Genomic DNA, 17,823 nt, shown 5'->3' on the forward strand with positions numbered 1-17,823 from the left:
CTTCAAAGATGACAGATTTCTACTTCAAGCTTTAATGTAATTATCACTTACAATAGATTAACTAGAGAGTTTTGACAACAACCCATGCAGCCACAAGATGGCTTATACATGTAGCAGCCATTTTGGCATTTTGTGGATGGCTTTAGAGATTTGGATTCTATAGGCCTCTGAGAATGGTGATTACGGATTAAAAGGCAGCTGGGAGCATAAATTTTAAGCAATATTGTAAAGCAATGCTCCACTAATATAATTATTTTGTCTGCCCTCATTAACCTTTCACCAAATCAACAGTTTTGCATTAATTATGGCTGTATAATCTTGTAGAATTAAGCAGTCTCCTCAGACTTAGTTTTGTATCATGCAGTATAGAATATAATGGTGAACATTAATACTGTAGAATTATTTCATTTTTACAATCACATGCAGCGACGTAGAAAGTGAAGGGACTTTTACGGAGGTACTGGTATCAATAATGTGTCCTGAAATGGCGCTGTTTAACATGAACCCAAGGCCCAGCCACGTGAACAGGAAGCGCAGGACCACCTCCATTTTAGTATTTGTGCTCTACCACGTGACTGCCTGCTTCCATTGCACTTCCAGATCTTCCTCTTCCTCCTGAAATAGGGATTTATCGTTTACTTACAATCTGGGATGGCTTCGCTGTCTCCTCGAGAAAATACCAAATGAAGTTTCCCAAAGAATAATGTAAATTTAATGGCATTTTTTTTTTTTAATTACGAAAGATAAAGCCTGGACTAATAGACCGACTAATCTGGTACATTTTCTCAATCATCAGGAGAGAGAGACAAGGTTAAGTTAAAAGGACAGCTTTTTATGGCGTGTTTAATGCCACAACTCGTAAGTAGAATGTGTTTGAGACGCATCAAACACTATAATTGATCGTTCAGGACAGTATTATCACCATCTATAAGTCTTCTTGTCTTGTCCCTCTCAACTAATATGTCATTGCAGGTCGTATCATGTGCCTACTCTTTCAAACTTAAATCACATCAAACTTCATCTTCTTATTTTGCTTTGCCACGGAAGCTGCTTTTCCAACTGCGAATATGACACTTCTTTTTTATTAGATTTTATTAGATGTAATCCAGAAGAGAAGTATACTTCACAAAGGTCAAGGGACTTTTTCTCACCCAACCTTTAGTACGTTTTTTAAATTATCGTTACAAGGTTTAAAAAATTTAAAATTTTATTTATGGACCAACTGTCACTAAAATATTTAAAAATTTAAATTTGTTATATTTTCTACTCTAAATTTTAAAAACTAATAATTTTAATTTAATTAAAGTTTTTTAATGTTCAAAAGTCATATCCCCTCCCCCCCCCCCTCCCTCCCCCAAATTTTTTTTTCACCCTTTCAATCACCATCTCTAGCATTGATAATCTCCTCTCTCCAACTTAAACCATTGGTCGACATAGAAACAACGATTTAGAGTATATTTTTTCATCTGAGATGAAAAGATTCGATGACAAAGAGATTCGATAATGAAAAGATCTAGAATCTCTTTGTCTTGTCGTTAAAGAGATTTGGGATCTCTTCGTCTCGTCGTCAAAAAGATCTGGGATCTTTTTGTCTCGTCATTGAACTAAAAATATCTATCAAGATATTCTCTTCGTATCTGATGAGGAGATCTGTTTTAGATCACTTTCTGTGGGTCTGCCAACGGATTAAGTGAGAGAAAAAATAGTCGACACCAAAGATAGTGGTCAAAAGGGTGAAGAAAAAATTTCAGGGGAGGGGGAAATTTGAAAAAAATAAATTTGAAGGGAAAAAAATAAATTTTATATTTTTTAATATTATTAATAAAATAACGATTTTATTTATATCTTTAATAAAAAAATTTAATGATAATTAGTATATAGATTATAAGATTTTGAATTTTTTAAAACCCACAAATATAACCTTCAAAATGTATTAAAATTTAAATTAAAAATAGCCTTCTAACTTTTAAAAAACTATTAAGAGTACAAAATTATATAAATTTGGATAAAAAAGCTCATAATTTTCGTGGTAGGCTTCTAATCTCCTACAACTATTTCTTCAAAATCCTACTAATTGAGGTGTTTGATTAAGAAATCGATGTAGTTTTGATTTGCAAGTATGAGATTTTGCCGTTGTGAAATTCAATTGTTGACATGAATGAAGAACACGTATCCAGTGAAGTGGTGACTAATACGGGTCAAAGGCTCGGGTGCATCAGAATTCAAAGCATGTAGAAATATTATACGTCGGTCCTAGATGTGGACTTAGATTTGAAAGATCTACAGATGAGCGATGATGACCAGTCCATTGTATGTAGCCCTTCTGATTTCTGAACCCAGAGAAACCACTGCTCATGTACGGTATCATTGTATCATAAAAATCATACAGTCTTCCGCATCAGTGCTGTGCCATTGCTTCCAAGCCATTAAATCAGTTCGGATTATTATGCTAATTATAACTTAATATGAGTGATTAAACTTTGTTTACAGTTTCATGAATTTTTCATTATTTAAAATGTTAAGGCCCTACACAGATACACTCGTTGAACAGAGAGACGTGTATTTCAAATTTGAAATATTAATACGTAAACTTCAGTGCTATTTCTCATAAAAGAGTAATAAATAATGCCACCGTCTTATCGAATCAAAAATTCGGAAGCCTCCATTTACTCTCACGCACATGGATGATTCCATTGCCAAGCAATGGCAGCCGAATTTGCTGCCACAAAAGCTAACTCTTTCATGCAGAGAGAAGATAGAATTGAAGAGAAAGGGACAAAAAAAGGAGCGCAAAATGTAAATGGATTTTGTTACGAAGGAAAAAGCCTGAAAGTTACAAATTCCAAGAAAATAACTTCACTAGGGTTACACGATAACTTCACGTGGCGGCCTTCATCTCATCAAAGCAAACTCCATGAACAGGAACATGATATATTGATTAGAATTTTGTGATTAATTAGATTTAATTTATCATCACAAGGTTAAATAATAATACTAATGATTAATCTTAAATTTCATTACTGACCAAGCTCTTGTTCATGGAGTTCTTGCAGTGAGCAATTGCACCTTGAATTGCACTCTGCAACTCTTCCATTGTCGATGAATTTGAAGAGTAGATGCCCCCGGCGTTGCCCCCACTGATACCTGCGAATCCACTTCGAGAGAGTATGCCTGAGTGACTTGGCGACGACCTCATCGACGATGGACAGCTTGAAACACAGCTTCTCCTTTTTGGATACCTTAAGTTTCCCGAGAAAGAGTGGGAAAATCCACTACTGCTTTCTTTCACTGTGTTTTTAGTAGATATGTTTATTTCTCTTACGGATCTCTCGGTTTTTATTACTGATCCTCCTCCCATTTTTTGCTGTTGTTTTTGAGCTAATTTCTCATACAATGGCTTCACTTTCTTCAGATATTTTCTTATCACCTCTTTGGCCGACGTGCTCATTCTTTTGACCGAAGAGCTAGCGATGTTATCTGTGTCGCGATTCTTCGAAGACTCCTTTTTGAACACGGACGAAAATCTTGCTAAAGAGAAGTACTTGTTTTTCTTGATCTGGCTTTGAAAACTCTGGCTGCCATTCAACCTTCTGAACTCGTCATCCTCGGTGACCGAACTCGGTCGTGACGAGTCACAGTCAGCAAGCAACACGAGGTCGCTGTTGAAGGACGAGTTGGATTCTTGAGAAGAAGCGCTACCGGTGGAGTCACGTGAGGCGGTGGTGGTTGTGTCGGAGGAGGACGAAGTGCTCGAGGAAGCTAAAAGAAGTGTACGGACCATGGAAATGCGAGGAGAAAGATGGAGAGGTAACAGCTGACCCTTGTAGAAAAGCTCGTCGGCCGGACAAAGAGTTGAAGAAGACTTGTTGCGTGGAGAGATTGAAATGGTGAATTCGAAGTCCGAGGAAGACGATGACGAGAAAGAGTGCGATGGTGAAGGCGGTAGAGTTTGAGATCTTGTTGAATCTTTCTCCCTCCTCCGCCCCATCTTTGCGGCGAAAGCAAAAACTGAGAGGCGAGTTAAATCGGTGCTTCCTATATTACATCGTTAGACTTAAAAAATGGATCGTATTTGTTTGACTCCACGCGCTGTAGTAGCGTATTTACACAAATGCCCCTCTTTATTAATAAATTATGGAAAAAAGCTAAATTTATTGCTATTTTTTATAAAATACAAATTATGACCTGAAAATAGTTCCAATCATTGAATGGAATTGGAAAGTTTTTAGTAAAAACAATATATGGTTGAGATTTTATATAAGGAAATGAAAAATAATTATTTTTCTTGTATTTTGTGTTACGTTAAATTAATGTGGGTGGTTAGAGAAATGGTGGGGGCTCTTAGAAATAGGAAGGAAGGGAAGCACATGGAGTTTGAATTGAAACGTCTCTTTCTATCTGTGTGCAAAACGGGTGACCCGTCAGGCCGTGATTACCAGCAATTAGGTGTCACGTGCTTTAAACGTGAAATGTGGGGTTGGATCATGGGTTAGAAAGGTTAACATTAATATTTTAATTAAGGTAGCTTTATTTAAGCAAAATTTATAATTAATTTCGTTTAATTAGCGGCCAAAGGACTGTCCCACCCATGTTTAGGTGCTACTTCAAAATCATACCATAAGGTTTAAAAAAAACCAAAATCTACCTATTGATCAACTGAAATTAAAATGTTCAGTTAAATATAGAAATAAAATTATTATTTTATTAATAATATTAAAAAAATATAAAATTTATTATATTTTTCTCTCCTAAAATTTAAAAATTAATATTTCACCCCTCTAAAAGTTTGTAAACTTTGAAAAATCACATTTCTCCCCCAAAACTTTTGAATTTTTTTCTTCCCCTTTGGCCATTTTCTCTGATGATCTGGAAAGGACGACGACGAAGTTTGTTCACAAACAAAGAGATCTGGATCTCTTCGTCGATAAAGAACAAAGAGATATGGGCAAAAAGATTCCAAATCTCTTCGTCGACAAGGAGATTTGGACGCTTCGTCATCTCCTCGTCGACAAAGAGATATAGATCTTTTCGCCTAGATCTCGTCAATCTCTTCATCTCTGACAAAGAGATTCATTCTAGATTTGTCTACGTACGTTGACCAACGATTTAGGGTAGAGAGTGGAAGTCCTCAATGCCGGAGATGGTGACCGGAGAGGTGAAGAAAAAATTTAAGAGGAAAATATGATTTTTCAAACTTAGAAAACTTTAATTAAGAGTGAAGTTATTAGTTTTTAAAATTTAAAGGGGAAAAAATAATAAATTTTATATTTTTTAATATTATTAATAAAATAATAATTTTATCTCTTCTTTTAGCTGAGAATTTTAATGACAGTAACGTTACAAGTGAGATTTTAAATTTTTTAAACTCTATTATATAATTTTGAAAAGACACTTAAACTTGGGTGGGATATAGTCATTTTTGCCTTAATTAGCACAAAAAGGCCGCTGGGGTTCTCTATTTAGTAATTAGTATGGTCAGTGTTACAGTTGTACAGCCAATCCAATCCAATCCAATACCCATTTATTAATTTATTTTTATCTGGTATTAATCAGGTTTGACCTGTTGTACAGCTGTGTTTTGCCCCAAAAGGCCAAAAGCTGTGGATTTAGTTGTCATTAATTACTCTGTAATTTGGACTAATTTAAGTAAAAACTTCGGGAAGCTTGAAGAAATGGTTGATTAAGTTTTGAAAATTAAGATGAACGCTGGTTAATGATCGTCCGCTTAGTTGTTGAAGATCTTCAGGGCCAGTGCATCGACCTTGCATGCATGCGCTGTTGAATCATAAATTTCTTCAAAGCAACCCCACAGAAGCACGGAAACCAAATCTAATACGGAAGATAGAGGAGAAGAATTCAAGTGTGTATGTCCATCATCACTGGACATGTGTAATAATTCTATTGGTCTTTTATGGCTTAATTGATATCTCGATGTCACTTCTAATGGCCAAATGACTATTTCCCATCTAAGGTTTGATGTTTTCTCAAGTTTCCACCTTTTAATTATAGAAACACTAAACACCCATCCATGACCGGTTAGATTTAACAAAACTCTAACGGTGGCAAAGGTAAAATCGTCATTTTCTCTATAATATTAAAAATAAACTTAAATAGAATCTATTTTGCCCCTCTAAACTTTAAAAATTAAAATTTTTCCCCAGTCTAAGTTTTAAAAAATCGCAGTTTCACCCTAAGGTTTCTTTTTGAAATCTCCGGCGACATCTCCGGCTCCATTGCCGACGGTCTCTCCCTCCCGAAGTATCCTCTCCTTCCGACGATCTCTTTCCTCTCATTTGGACCCCCCATCGGATCGGAGAAGCCGTGGAAGACGAAGAACTTCGTCGGGGAAGACGAAGTTCTTCGTCTTCCCAGTCGTCGTCGTCTTCATCTTCCAACTGTGATCAGACTTAATCTTCGTCTTCATCTTCCAACTACGATGAAGAAAATGCGATCGTCGTCGTCAAATAAGTCGCTGGGAAGACGATTTCTCTTCCCAGACGACTTATCTCTGCGTCGGATGAGTAGTGCAAGAGTTTAGGGCGGCCGTCGGTGGAAGAGAAATCGTCGGGAGGGGAAGACGGCCGGTGATGGCGCCGGAGAGATAAACTCTAGGGGGGAAATGCGATATTTTCAAACTTAGCTTAGGAAAAAAATGTTAGTTTTTAAACTTTTAGGGGGGAAATGAGATTAAATTTACCACCATTAGGGTTTTGTTAAATCTAACCAATCATGGGTGGATGTTTGGTATTTCCATAGTTAAAGAGTGAAAACTTGAGAAATCATCAAACCTTGGGTGGGAAATAGTCGTTTGGCCCACTTCTAATTGGTTTGGATGTACTTAAGATAAGGATGACTACCATAGGTGCTCTCAATCACAGTTAGGGCTGGATTCGAACCGAGCTGAGCTCGGCTCGTAGCCAGTTCGGGTTCGGCTCGGTTTATTTATGGGCGGCTCAAGCTCAACTCGACTCGATTCGAGTTCAGCTCGTTTTTGTCTCGGCTCGTTTTTTGCTCGGTTCGACTTGTTTTTTATATCAAAACGACATCGTTTTTAATATATATGAATCAAAACGACGTCGTTTTGTATAAAAAATTTAAAAAAAAAATCTATCGAGCCAATCTGAGCCAGCTCGAGCTCAAGCTGGCTCGATTCGAATCCAGCCCTAATCACCGTCTTCGTATCTATAATAGATATCAATTTTTATCTGTGTTATGGGATAAAAAAAGATTTTTCGACCCTTCTCTTTCAATGAAGAACAATTCCATTCTCATTCACTTTCCATCTTTATTTTTATTAAAAAAAATAATCCCTTTTTCTATTATTTAACTATAATAAATAATAAAATAAATTAAAATTAAAATTAACATATTATTTCAAATATTATAAATATTATATATAAGTTATTTTAATATGTGTAACAAAAATATAAATAAATTTAAAATATATAAATATTTTAAAATTATAATTATATACTAGTATTTTAAGTAAAAATATTAATATAAAAAGACGAATATGTGGATGGGAATGAGGGCAAAGCAGAGAGGAGATACATATTTCTCGGTCTCTAATTACAGAGATAGAGATCGATTAGATAAAGATAATTCGTTTTTATCTCTTCATCAGACGAATATAGTTTGTCTTGTCTTACAAAATTGATCTTATGAGAATGCCAATGGGAGGAGAAGATGATGATAGGAAGATTGGTCGACAACTGAAATGACATTTGGTTGCTAGAGATAAAAGAAAAGACTATAGAGGGAAAATATAATTTTTCAAAATTAATTATAATTAATTTTTTAAATTAAGTAAAAAAATTATACAAATTTTTAGGGTTTTAGATTTAATGGATAATCTTACTCTTATTTTTAATAAAAAATTATAATAAAAATTAATTTATGTGTAAATATTTGAATTTTAAAAATACCATATATATGTTTTTTAGAATAATCTAAAACTTGGGTGGGTAAGAGTCCTTTTGCCCTTAATTTTTTTTTAAATCAATGCAAAAAGATTATGAAATCAAGTTCGAAGGCAACATATTTATGTTATTTTAGTATTATCAAAAATAATAAAAAATATTTTTATCTTTTCAACGTGGTTATGCCAAAAATAACATAAATATGTTGATTCGAAGATTATGTTGATTCAATTAGGAAAGACATTCGTATCATATCCCATTTAAAGTCTGTTATCACAATTTATAATCCATCATAGAATCCTGATTCAATTATATAGGTTCAAATTAAATCTTAACACAACCATCTTAAATTGCCATCGCAAGTGAGGTTTATATGTATAAATTGGAAAACAAATAAAGTTGTTAATTAAATATGTAAATTTGTTTTAGATTCTATCAGAATTTTTCAATAGAGTTGTAAAAGATTTTTTTAACAAATAATATTAAAACTTTAAGTTTAGATTAATGTCTATTTTTCTAATTTATTTTTTTTGGGTGTTTGGCTATGATCTTATTTAAAAAAAAAAAAAAAGAGAGAGAAGGTTATTTAGTTGAAGTCATCTTAATTGTTTGTATGTTGTGATCCAAAAATAAATTTATGTCTCAAAAAAAGATACAATAAATTTGTTTAGATCGTAATTCAAGACAAAATGATTTGAAAAATGCGATACAACAAAAATACAAAATTGAAGATTAGGTTCACACACCAATGACTAAATTAAAGCATAGAGGTTCATCTAACACTTATTCTCAGTGTGCACCTATAGTTCGAGATTCGACATAGGGGGTAAACGGGCCGTGTAAGCTCAATTCGATTATAGTCGATTTTGAAATTTAAACTAAACTTAATTATAGTCGACTTTGAATTTTCTGTTAGTCAACTCAATAAACTCACGAGTTCATGATCCGGTTTGAGTAAAATATTGATAAAATCTTAAAAATTTTATATCTTATATTTATACATTTATGTAACTCTTCACATCGGGATCCTACCATTAAAACATCCAACATTCTAAAAACTACTATAATGTTTTTTTTTCTTTAAATAAATGCAAAATCAATCCCAAAGTGCCATAAATATTATCCAATTACTCAAAAACTTCATAAACATAAGGTAAAAATAATCCAAATGCTTGTACATAACTAAAACAAACTAAACATCATAGAAACACCAAAACATAATCTCATAAACAAAGTCCCACTCATGTATATTATTCAGTAAGTATAAATATCTATCATACGGTAAATAATCCCCATTTTTTCCCTTTTATATATTTTTTTATTTTCGTCACATAACTTTTATCTTAACCTTTTCTTATATTATATGAAATAAATCACATGTATGTCACTTAATCATATATGGTGAAGTATTTATATATTATTTTCTCTTTTCTCAACTTTATGTTAGCCAGGTAAGTTAGAACAAATATTTAACACCTTGGTTATATGAGTAACTCTCTTTAAAACCAACACATAGTATGTATGAATTGATCCTAACATTTCTTTATAAACGCTTATTTATGTGGTGGATTGTTGCTGGCACATGGTTTGGACAATCGCCACATATGATGGTGTGAGAGTGTGATGGAAGGGTGGGTCAATGATGGCTAGTGATGGAAGTTGCAATGTGCCGATGGTGGGTGCTAGTGGCAACTGTGGTTGTGTTCGTGGCAGTGTGTTGTTGGCTTGGGAATGGTAGTGGTTGGAATTTCATGGCGATTGTGGGTGGTCTTCATAGCAGAGAAGGGAGTTGCTTTGCTGGGATCCCACTACAATTCCAACTTGGCTGCAAAACGACGTTTCTATTAACCATGATGAAAAAAGTGGGTACAAACTGTGAGTCAATTTAAGTAGAAATATTAAAGAATAAAATTTAACATATTTCATTGGGCAGGCCTGTTATTCGGTGGGCACCAACATTTGGGCCTTGTGAAATTGGAGTCTACAACAGAAACCGTACAACATTTGGAAAATGCGGATTGGGTTAGCTAAGCCCTAAGCTTTCCTGACAAGACCAAACTTCTTACCTCACCAAACCAAACCAAACCAAACAGAAAGAAGAAAAGGAAAAGAAATACCACTGCACCACCGAATATTTAGATAATCGTCACAATAATTAAAGTCGTCTTTGCTTAAACAGCATAATTCATCATCTTTTTCTTTTCGTTTCTTTGACTATTTACAGGCTTCTTTCTTCTATTTTGAATCCCGATCACGGAGCTTTCTTCATCTCTTTCTCTGATAATCCGGTAACGATGACTGTCTGTTTGAATATCTTTTGATTTGTCGGAATTATTTTAGCCAAATTTTTTTGCTGATATTTTTTTTATTGGACTTGCTATATTTCTCGCGTTTCGTGCTGCTTGGGCGTAGATCAGTTTACGCAGATCGATGCTTATAGTTCTCTTTTCAGCTTTTAAGATGTTGATTTTTTTTTTTAATGTTATTTTCTTCTCTAAAATTATTTGCGACGTAGTAGATTGTGTTTTCGGGAAATTTATTGACAATTGTGGTTGACCTGTTTAAAGATAGATTAAATCGGAATCAACCGTATATAAAATAGTTATTGAAGCTGGTTATTTATAACTGATTTAATTTTTGACGAAGTTCTGTTTTTATTTTCCCTTCCTATATTTCATTAACGTTATTGTATTTGGTGTTATTTTGGAAACAGTTAATTTAGGGTTTTGAGATAATATTTAGACGCAGTCCCTTGGAAAACACGAAATGGGATTCTTTTTATGGAAAGGTCGAATTTCAAAACCTTCGAACTGAAGGTGCTTCGTTTGGATTTCTAACAAGAACAATGAATTATATCTAACTTATAATTGGATAGACCCTAAGCGTTATCAAAACTTGCAGTAACAGCATTTGATACAATTGAAAGATTGTAATCTATCATCTGGGTAAGGGATATGTGAAGATAGGTAGCGGCTTTTCTTTTTTTAATAATTAATTATTGCTATATTTTTGACCATTTCTTTGAACAGGGACAATGTCTTTTATGCGAAATTACCGGCCACAAGGAGATGGCTACCAAGATAGCCGGTGGTCCTCTTCCAATAGAAATAACTTCATCAATAATAGTAACAGGAACAAAAGTTGGAATTATAATCATGTTCAAAACTATAATGGTTTCCAGGACTACTCTGGGAGATACTGGGAACGTTTTAATAATTTTAATTATGTTCAACCAGACAATGCACCATCATACAAGAGGAGAAAATTTTCAGCTTCATCTTGGGCAGATAGCACAATGAACTATTTGCCACAGCCCAAGCGATATGAGAGTGCTGCACCTTCAGTCTATAACTATTTGGTTCCGCCTGCTTTGAAATCTAACACTGAGGTATCTACATCAACAAGTTGTAAACGTGACCGCTCAAAATTGGATGATGAAGAACCAGTGTTCATGTCAAGGGATGAAATTGAGAGACACTCACCTTCAAGAAAAGACGGTATTGATGCAGTACGTGAAACACATTTACGGTATTCATATTGCGGGTTCATTCAGCAGCTTGGAAACCAGCTTGACTTGTAAGCTCTCATCTGCAGGACTTCATTTTGTGATTTTTCTTTTAGAACTATCTGAAAGGATTCTGTAACCTATTACTTGTGGTGATTATAATATTCGTATTCTGTTGTTTTCTCCCACCCTATCATATTAACAGTAATTTTATGCTACAGACCACAGACCACTATTGGCACTGCCATGGTTTTATGTCACCGGTTTTTTGTCCGCCGATCACATGCCTGCCATGATAGATTTGTAAGTCATCCAGAAGTTTCAGTATATGTTCTGTTATTTCTTTTCTTGGAGCCTTGTTTCCAAGAAGAATTAATCTGTGTAACTGTGTGAGAAAAAACTCATTCTACTTGTTTTATGGTTGTAGTTTCTGTTGATACATATTTTTTAATGATTTGAGTTTTACACAGTTGATTGCTACTGCTGCTCTCTTTCTTGCTGCAAAGTCTGAAGAGACACCTCGTCCTCTAAATGATGTTGTGAAAGCTTCTTCGGAAATTTACCATAAGCAGGATATTACTCTGTTGTCTTATCTGCTTCCTGTTGTGAGTGGTTTCTGAACTCCCTCTGTTTTAATATGTAAATAGAGGTTATATGAACAAGTGTTAGACAATTTTGTTTCATGGATTGACTGCTTCATTAGAGTTTCCAGCTGATTTGTTTAACTCTTTTTATTAAATTTTTAGAATTAAAGCTGTCTTGTAATCATCTTTATCTATGCAGAACTGTTAGAAGACTCTCAAGGATTCTATTCAATTATGCATTTCAACATGCCTTCTAGCATGATGTGAACTTAAGAAAATAAGGTTTTTAGTATACTGACATGAAATAAATTTTGTATCAAACAGGACTGGTTTGAGCAGTATCGGGAGCGAGTGACTGAGGCTGAGCAAATGATACTGACCACTCTAAATTTTGAACTAAATGTGCAACATCCATATGGTCCTCTGACATCCATTCTTAACAAATTAGGTCTTTCGCAAACTGTTTTGGTGAATGTGGCATTAAACCTTGTTAGTGAAGGGTAAGTTCACAACTTTCAATGTTTTCAATGATCCTGTAATTTTTTGAATGCTTTTATCTGACAGGTACAATGCATTTGTAATGATTACTTCAATTAGATTTACAGATGCGACTTTCTAGTACATGTTGTTCACTTTGATCCTATACACTCTGGTCTTTTTTTTTTCACTTTTGTACTATGATTCTGATTCTGCTCTCTCCTCAGGTACCTGTTTGGTATGGATTATTTTGTAGTTGGCTGGAGTATTTCAACTAGGAACCTAATTTAGGAACAAGGAAGTGATCTTGCATCTTGATTGTGTATATCTTATATATATGGGCTAGTGGGTGTTTCAGATCACAACCAGTTAGCCGACTGAGATTTCGGGTAGTATGGGCTTGGAGGATACACTTCCACTCTTTTATGGTTAAACTGTGTGCTAATTGTGTCAATCATTTTCTTCTTCAGAGCTGCAACTCTGCATAGTTATTCTGGCATGGGATATTGATTCTTTTGGCATGACACAATATTGCAGGGGCTACACATGATTAGCTTGCTCACGTGTTTGAATACTGTTAGCTGGCGGATTGATGTGCTGTTCATGGAAAGTTTTGTTTTTAAGGTTGAAGTTGACCTGCTGATGTATTGTTGATCACTTTAAGCGGCATAGCCTATAAACTTGGTCTGGGATAGTAAAGAAAACCGCATAAACTCTGATGCCAGCCAAATTTTACTTTTAAATTCTTCTTTTTTTGAAGTCTCACTTTTATTTTAAAAAAAACTCTTATCTGGTATTTTTACAAACTCAAGATTTTGAACTCCAGCAACTTCTCCTCGTGCTGTTTATTCTCATTGATATATACCAAAACCATTGATTTAAAGGAGACTAATATTCATATATTATGTTCTTGCCCACAATTGTTTTAAGGGTCTGCAGTTTTTTTATATATTAATTTACAATCGTACTATAGTTTCATTTCTGTTAAACTTTTTTGGAGAAATTAGTGTTACAAAATTTTCAAAATATTACTGGGTTTTTTAAATGAAAATTCTTGTTGTGTGTGTATATATATATGATAAAATTTTTTTCAACTCTGTACAGGGCTACTACTCTGTTTTTGGTATCTGCTTAATAGCCCAGATAGTATTTGTGTATGATAGTTTAGCCCAAAATACTGTGTATTTTTTGCTTAATTTGCTTTTTTTTTTCTTCAAAAAACCTTATATAGCACATGAAAGAACAATGTTCTGAAATAGCAGAGGGTGGGAAAGATAAAAAAATGAAGGATAAGGCATCTTTGATGAGAGAAAGAGAAAGAGGGAAAAAAAGCAGGGCCTTGTAACTAATAAAAATAATTTATTGAAAATCTTTCATCAATTTTGCTGTGGGAATATTTCAGTTAGTATTACTGTAGAACTTTCAGGTTCCTGTACCCATTACCCCTCTTCATCCGACTTATCCTTTATTGTTTTTATTTTTCTCCTCTCCATCATAATATTTCTTATATGCAAAAGAAATTTTTGTCTAATCATTTGTTCTTATTGTCAAGACCAATTATATTGTATGCTGCAAAGGTGAAGTAATAGATGTTTGATCAATTTTGGCCAATTATTGGCAATTTGTCAATGCTTAGTTTTTTTTCTGGGTGGGTGTTAAATTATCCATGATTTTCTTTTTTTTTTTTGGGTGTCTAAGATGGAATCAGGATTTTAAAGGGCTTTTAATATGTTGTGTATCTTATGTGGGTATTTTCCCTCAAACTTTACAAGTTATGTGTCACATTTCTTGATATCTTAATTGCTTGTTAAACATCTAAATGGGTAAGATTTGTGATGATGTCAATTCATACTATCCAAATTGGACAAGTAGGATAGAGAATAAGGGAACTAAAAGTGCTTGCTTCCTAATATAAGCACAAAAAATGTATTCTAGATTCCCCATGCATGCACTAACTTGTGCACACAGATACAGACACTTGAATAGTGGCCTATAAGTTGATAATGTATTTCTTTGAACTACAAAACGAGTCATTGATTTCCATGCTAGGCATAATAGTGCTGGGGTATATTTGCTTGCAGTTCATGCTTTTCCTCATTCTCCCATACATTAACATTAGCACTTTGATTGTTTTTTCACTACTTTATTCTGTTATTTAACATCATTATCATGTTCATCAACTAACTATGGGTGGTCATTGACAGAAGACCTTATTGCAGTCCTGAGGTAGGGAAGGTGTTATATAGAACTGTATAGGAATCTGTATTTTTGTGGGCTGACCGAACATACCTGTGCTAATCACTTATCTTAGCTGCATAAGCTTAGATTTGTCTGATTGGTATTGTTTGGCTGGTTCTAAGGTCTGAGCCAACAATATATAGACCTTTAGGCTTTTGCTACATTAACGGCACCATATTTGAGGACCTATAGCTAAAAACAAGTAGAGATGAAAGTATATGTTGCAGTTCAGAAATTAAGTCTTTAAGCCTTTAGCTGTGGTGGGTTTGAGCTGTCATTTCTTTGTAGTTTCAGGCATGGACTGGGAGTTTCTGGTCTGAGTTATATATTGCAGGAAATTATCAGCAATTTGAATAATAATAATTCATAATATTGGCCTGGTCCATGTCCAGCCCTACTTTCCAACTGTTGTGGAGTTCTTTTATTTTTATTTTTTAAATCATACCTTTGTAAGTGAAGACAGTTGCATATTTACAAAAAAGGCCACTGTCCATAATGAGTGGACAGTGGCCTAATCAAACCTGAAAATTGAAGTCACTTGTTACTCCTAAAAAAAGTCATTTTTTGTGTATCATGATTAATGACAGGAGTCAGATGAGGTGGTGACTTTAAGGGGCAATTTGTCAAGTCATTGCCCTAATTTGATTGGCTAGTACGATCTCCCTTAAGAATAATAATCTTCACCTTGCTTTCAAACAGAAATAATTTTCTTTTGACACATTTTTTCTCGCTTAAAATATAATTTCCAGATCAGAGGTTAGCAAAACTGGTGGAACATTAGAACTTTCAGAGAGAAGACCTGAGTTCAAGCCTTTGCCACGCTTGTGAAACCTTGATTTGAATTACTTAACAAAATATATATATATATATATATATATGTATGTATGTATATAATATTTTCAATCCTGGTTACTGTATATCCTTGGGGTTCTCTATATGTAAACCCTTGTTTAATAATCAACTATCATTAACAGTTTGGAGTTGAAGATGGTGTCAATTTGAGATTTGTAGTACTACTGATTTTCAAATTTGATGGATCACCTCAGGCTCTTCTGTGTATGTATCATGGAGGCTGAATATATATTTTAGGGGCCTGAGATGCAAAAGATAAATTGACGTCAAAATTTATATAATGTTCTCTGCCCCTGGATCTTACTATCGTAATATTATTGAAGTTCTTACACAGATAATATAGTCTACCTACTTTGTTATGAAAATAAATATAAGAAAAAAAAATATTGTAAAGTAAAATTTTCATTTAGTTTTATCTCATGTGATAGCCTTCAGTTGAGGATTTGTGTAATATGTATGCTCCGGAAGCATCACAGCATGTGTGTCGACAAGCCTGTCCAACTGATCGGAAGAGACAAACACTTGTCTTGAGAAATTTAACTGTTGACAATTTTGTTGCTCCTTCCTGTTTGCTTTGTTATTTTATTTCATATGTTTCTGGAGTTAAAAGGCCCCTGCAGCAGAACTGGGTCTGGGAGTTGATGTGTTCTGTAGATGAATATTACATGTTTGCTATAGTTTTCGTACTCTATCAGCAATCCTGCAGAGATTCTTGGAATATATTCTACCTGGATTGGTGCTTTTTAGTTGGTAAGAAAAAAATGACTTGGAACCAGTGCTTGATTTTCTTGTTCTATAGCTTTTGAATTTAATGTCATAGTTTATCTCATGCACCCTTGTAGCGATATGCTTTCTGTCAATGTGGCAATATAAGTAGAGGATGTTGCCTGTTCATATTAGTGTTGCCGCAGATGGTTTGACATTTTCTCCTGTGTTCTAATAATAGTAATTTTGTTATTGTCATGAGTTATTAAAGTTTGCTGTTGTGTTTTGTAGGCTTCGGAGCTCATTATGGCTTCAGTTTAAACCTCATCACATTGCTGCTGGTGCTGCCTACCTTGCTGCCAAGTTTCTAAATTTGGATCTTGCTACTTATCAGAATATCTGGCAGGAGTTCCAGACCACACCGGCAATTCTTCAAGGTATTATTTTCACTATTTTTAAATATTTTAATGTTGTATTTGTTTAGATACAAACCACCGATAATAATGTGAAATGAGCTTTGCAATTATGCGAAGTTTGAATTATTATAAACATGGGAAGTGGATGTTAAGAAGCTTTGAGAAATTTTCTTCTTTTAAGTAACACTAAAATTCACGTCCATAATTTATTTTATTTGTAAAAACCTGTCTTCCGAGATTAAAATTTTCACTCATGTCATGCTAAAATTGAGCTATGATAAATTTCATCTTTTGGTGTATTTCCCAACCTTATGTCTAAAATTTGTTGAACTTCTGAATTTTTGATGCAGATGTTTCAGAGCAGTTAATGGAGCTCTTCTGATACGAATAAAACTTTTGTAGTAGTAAAGAAAAAAGGTTTTTCTCCTGCCAGACTTGAAAATCCTTGCTGTAAAAAAGGGGGAAAGGAGGTGTGAAGAACAGGTGCGGCGTCTTACCATCCCTGGTGCAGGCATGGCCGTGCAAAAAGTGAGCCACCCTGGGACGAATGATACACTTTTGGAATGTGGTAATATGTGTGCATTCTTTTACCAAATCAGGATACGCTTATCGGTAGAATGCAGAATGTAGAACGAGAAGACTGTCTTAAAAACGATTGGATATGTTGATGTCTTCTTTCTAAACTGGCTGCTAAGATATTTTGTTGTATGTATAAACTTGTGGGAGCGTTGACAAAATTCAATGATGATTCTTTGCCTAACTCTACCGTTTTTATTTTTAATTGTCAGCGTAGCCAACAGCTGAATAAATATAGCCATTGGGCCATGCCATCTATTATAGTGATACGTGAAAGGCGGAAGGCCTATTTCCAGTCAAAGTTTTAATGCAATTTAAAGATAAATATTCGTAATAGAATTTAAAAACTTAAATATTTATTTATAAATTAATTTTTATTAATATTTTTAATTAATGTAGAAGATAAAATTTTTATTTTAATAATAATATTATAAAAATATATACGTTATTATATTTTTCATTTTAGGTTTTAAAAATTAACAAATTTTGAAAATTTTCATATTTTTTCCAAACTTAGAGATTTTATCTTCTTTCTATTTCAGTTGTCTCCT

The 17,823-nt window shown here is 34.0% G+C and overlaps 2 protein-coding genes across 6 annotated transcripts; one reads left to right on the forward strand and one right to left on the reverse strand.

Moving 5' to 3' along the window:
• Positions 1-2,785: 2,785 nt before the first annotated feature.
• LOC123221341 (probable membrane-associated kinase regulator 1) lies at positions 2,786-4,129 on the reverse strand. The gene has a single exon (XM_044644181.1). It carries the CDS (start codon positions 3,986-3,988, stop codon positions 3,008-3,010), a length of 981 nt encoding a protein of 326 aa, XP_044500116.1. The 5' UTR covers positions 3,989-4,129; the 3' UTR covers positions 2,786-3,007.
• Positions 4,130-10,004: 5,875 nt separating this feature from the next.
• Positions 10,005-17,456, forward strand: LOC123220346 (cyclin-T1-4-like). Of its 5 annotated transcripts, none has more exons than XR_006503035.1 (8): positions 10,006-10,207; positions 10,949-11,495; positions 11,646-11,727; positions 11,895-12,029; positions 12,333-12,508; positions 12,713-16,325; positions 16,572-16,717; positions 17,047-17,456. XR_006503035.1 is itself a non-coding variant. In XM_044642540.1 (8 exons), the coding sequence occupies exons 3-8, from the start codon at positions 10,954-10,956 to the stop codon at positions 17,076-17,078; spliced, it is 1,113 nt and encodes a 370-aa protein (XP_044498475.1). In that variant the 5' UTR covers positions 10,007-10,207; positions 10,633-10,864; positions 10,949-10,953; the 3' UTR covers positions 17,079-17,456. The 5 variants fall into 5 exon arrangements, 3 of the variants coding, with proteins under 3 accessions (XP_044498476.1, XP_044498475.1, XP_044498474.1); XM_044642540.1 differs by lacking the exon at positions 12,713-16,325 and adding an exon at positions 10,633-10,864 and having other exon boundaries at positions 10,007-10,207; XR_006503036.1 differs by lacking the exons at positions 16,572-16,717; positions 17,047-17,456 and having other exon boundaries at positions 10,005-10,207; positions 12,713-12,874; positions 13,023-15,944.
• The last annotated feature ends 367 nt before the right edge of the window (positions 17,457-17,823 follow it).

The sequence above is a fragment of the Mangifera indica genome, chromosome 7 (assembly GCF_011075055.1).
Source record: "Mangifera indica cultivar Alphonso chromosome 7, CATAS_Mindica_2.1, whole genome shotgun sequence".
Taxonomy (NCBI): Eukaryota; Viridiplantae; Streptophyta; class Magnoliopsida; order Sapindales; family Anacardiaceae; genus Mangifera; species Mangifera indica.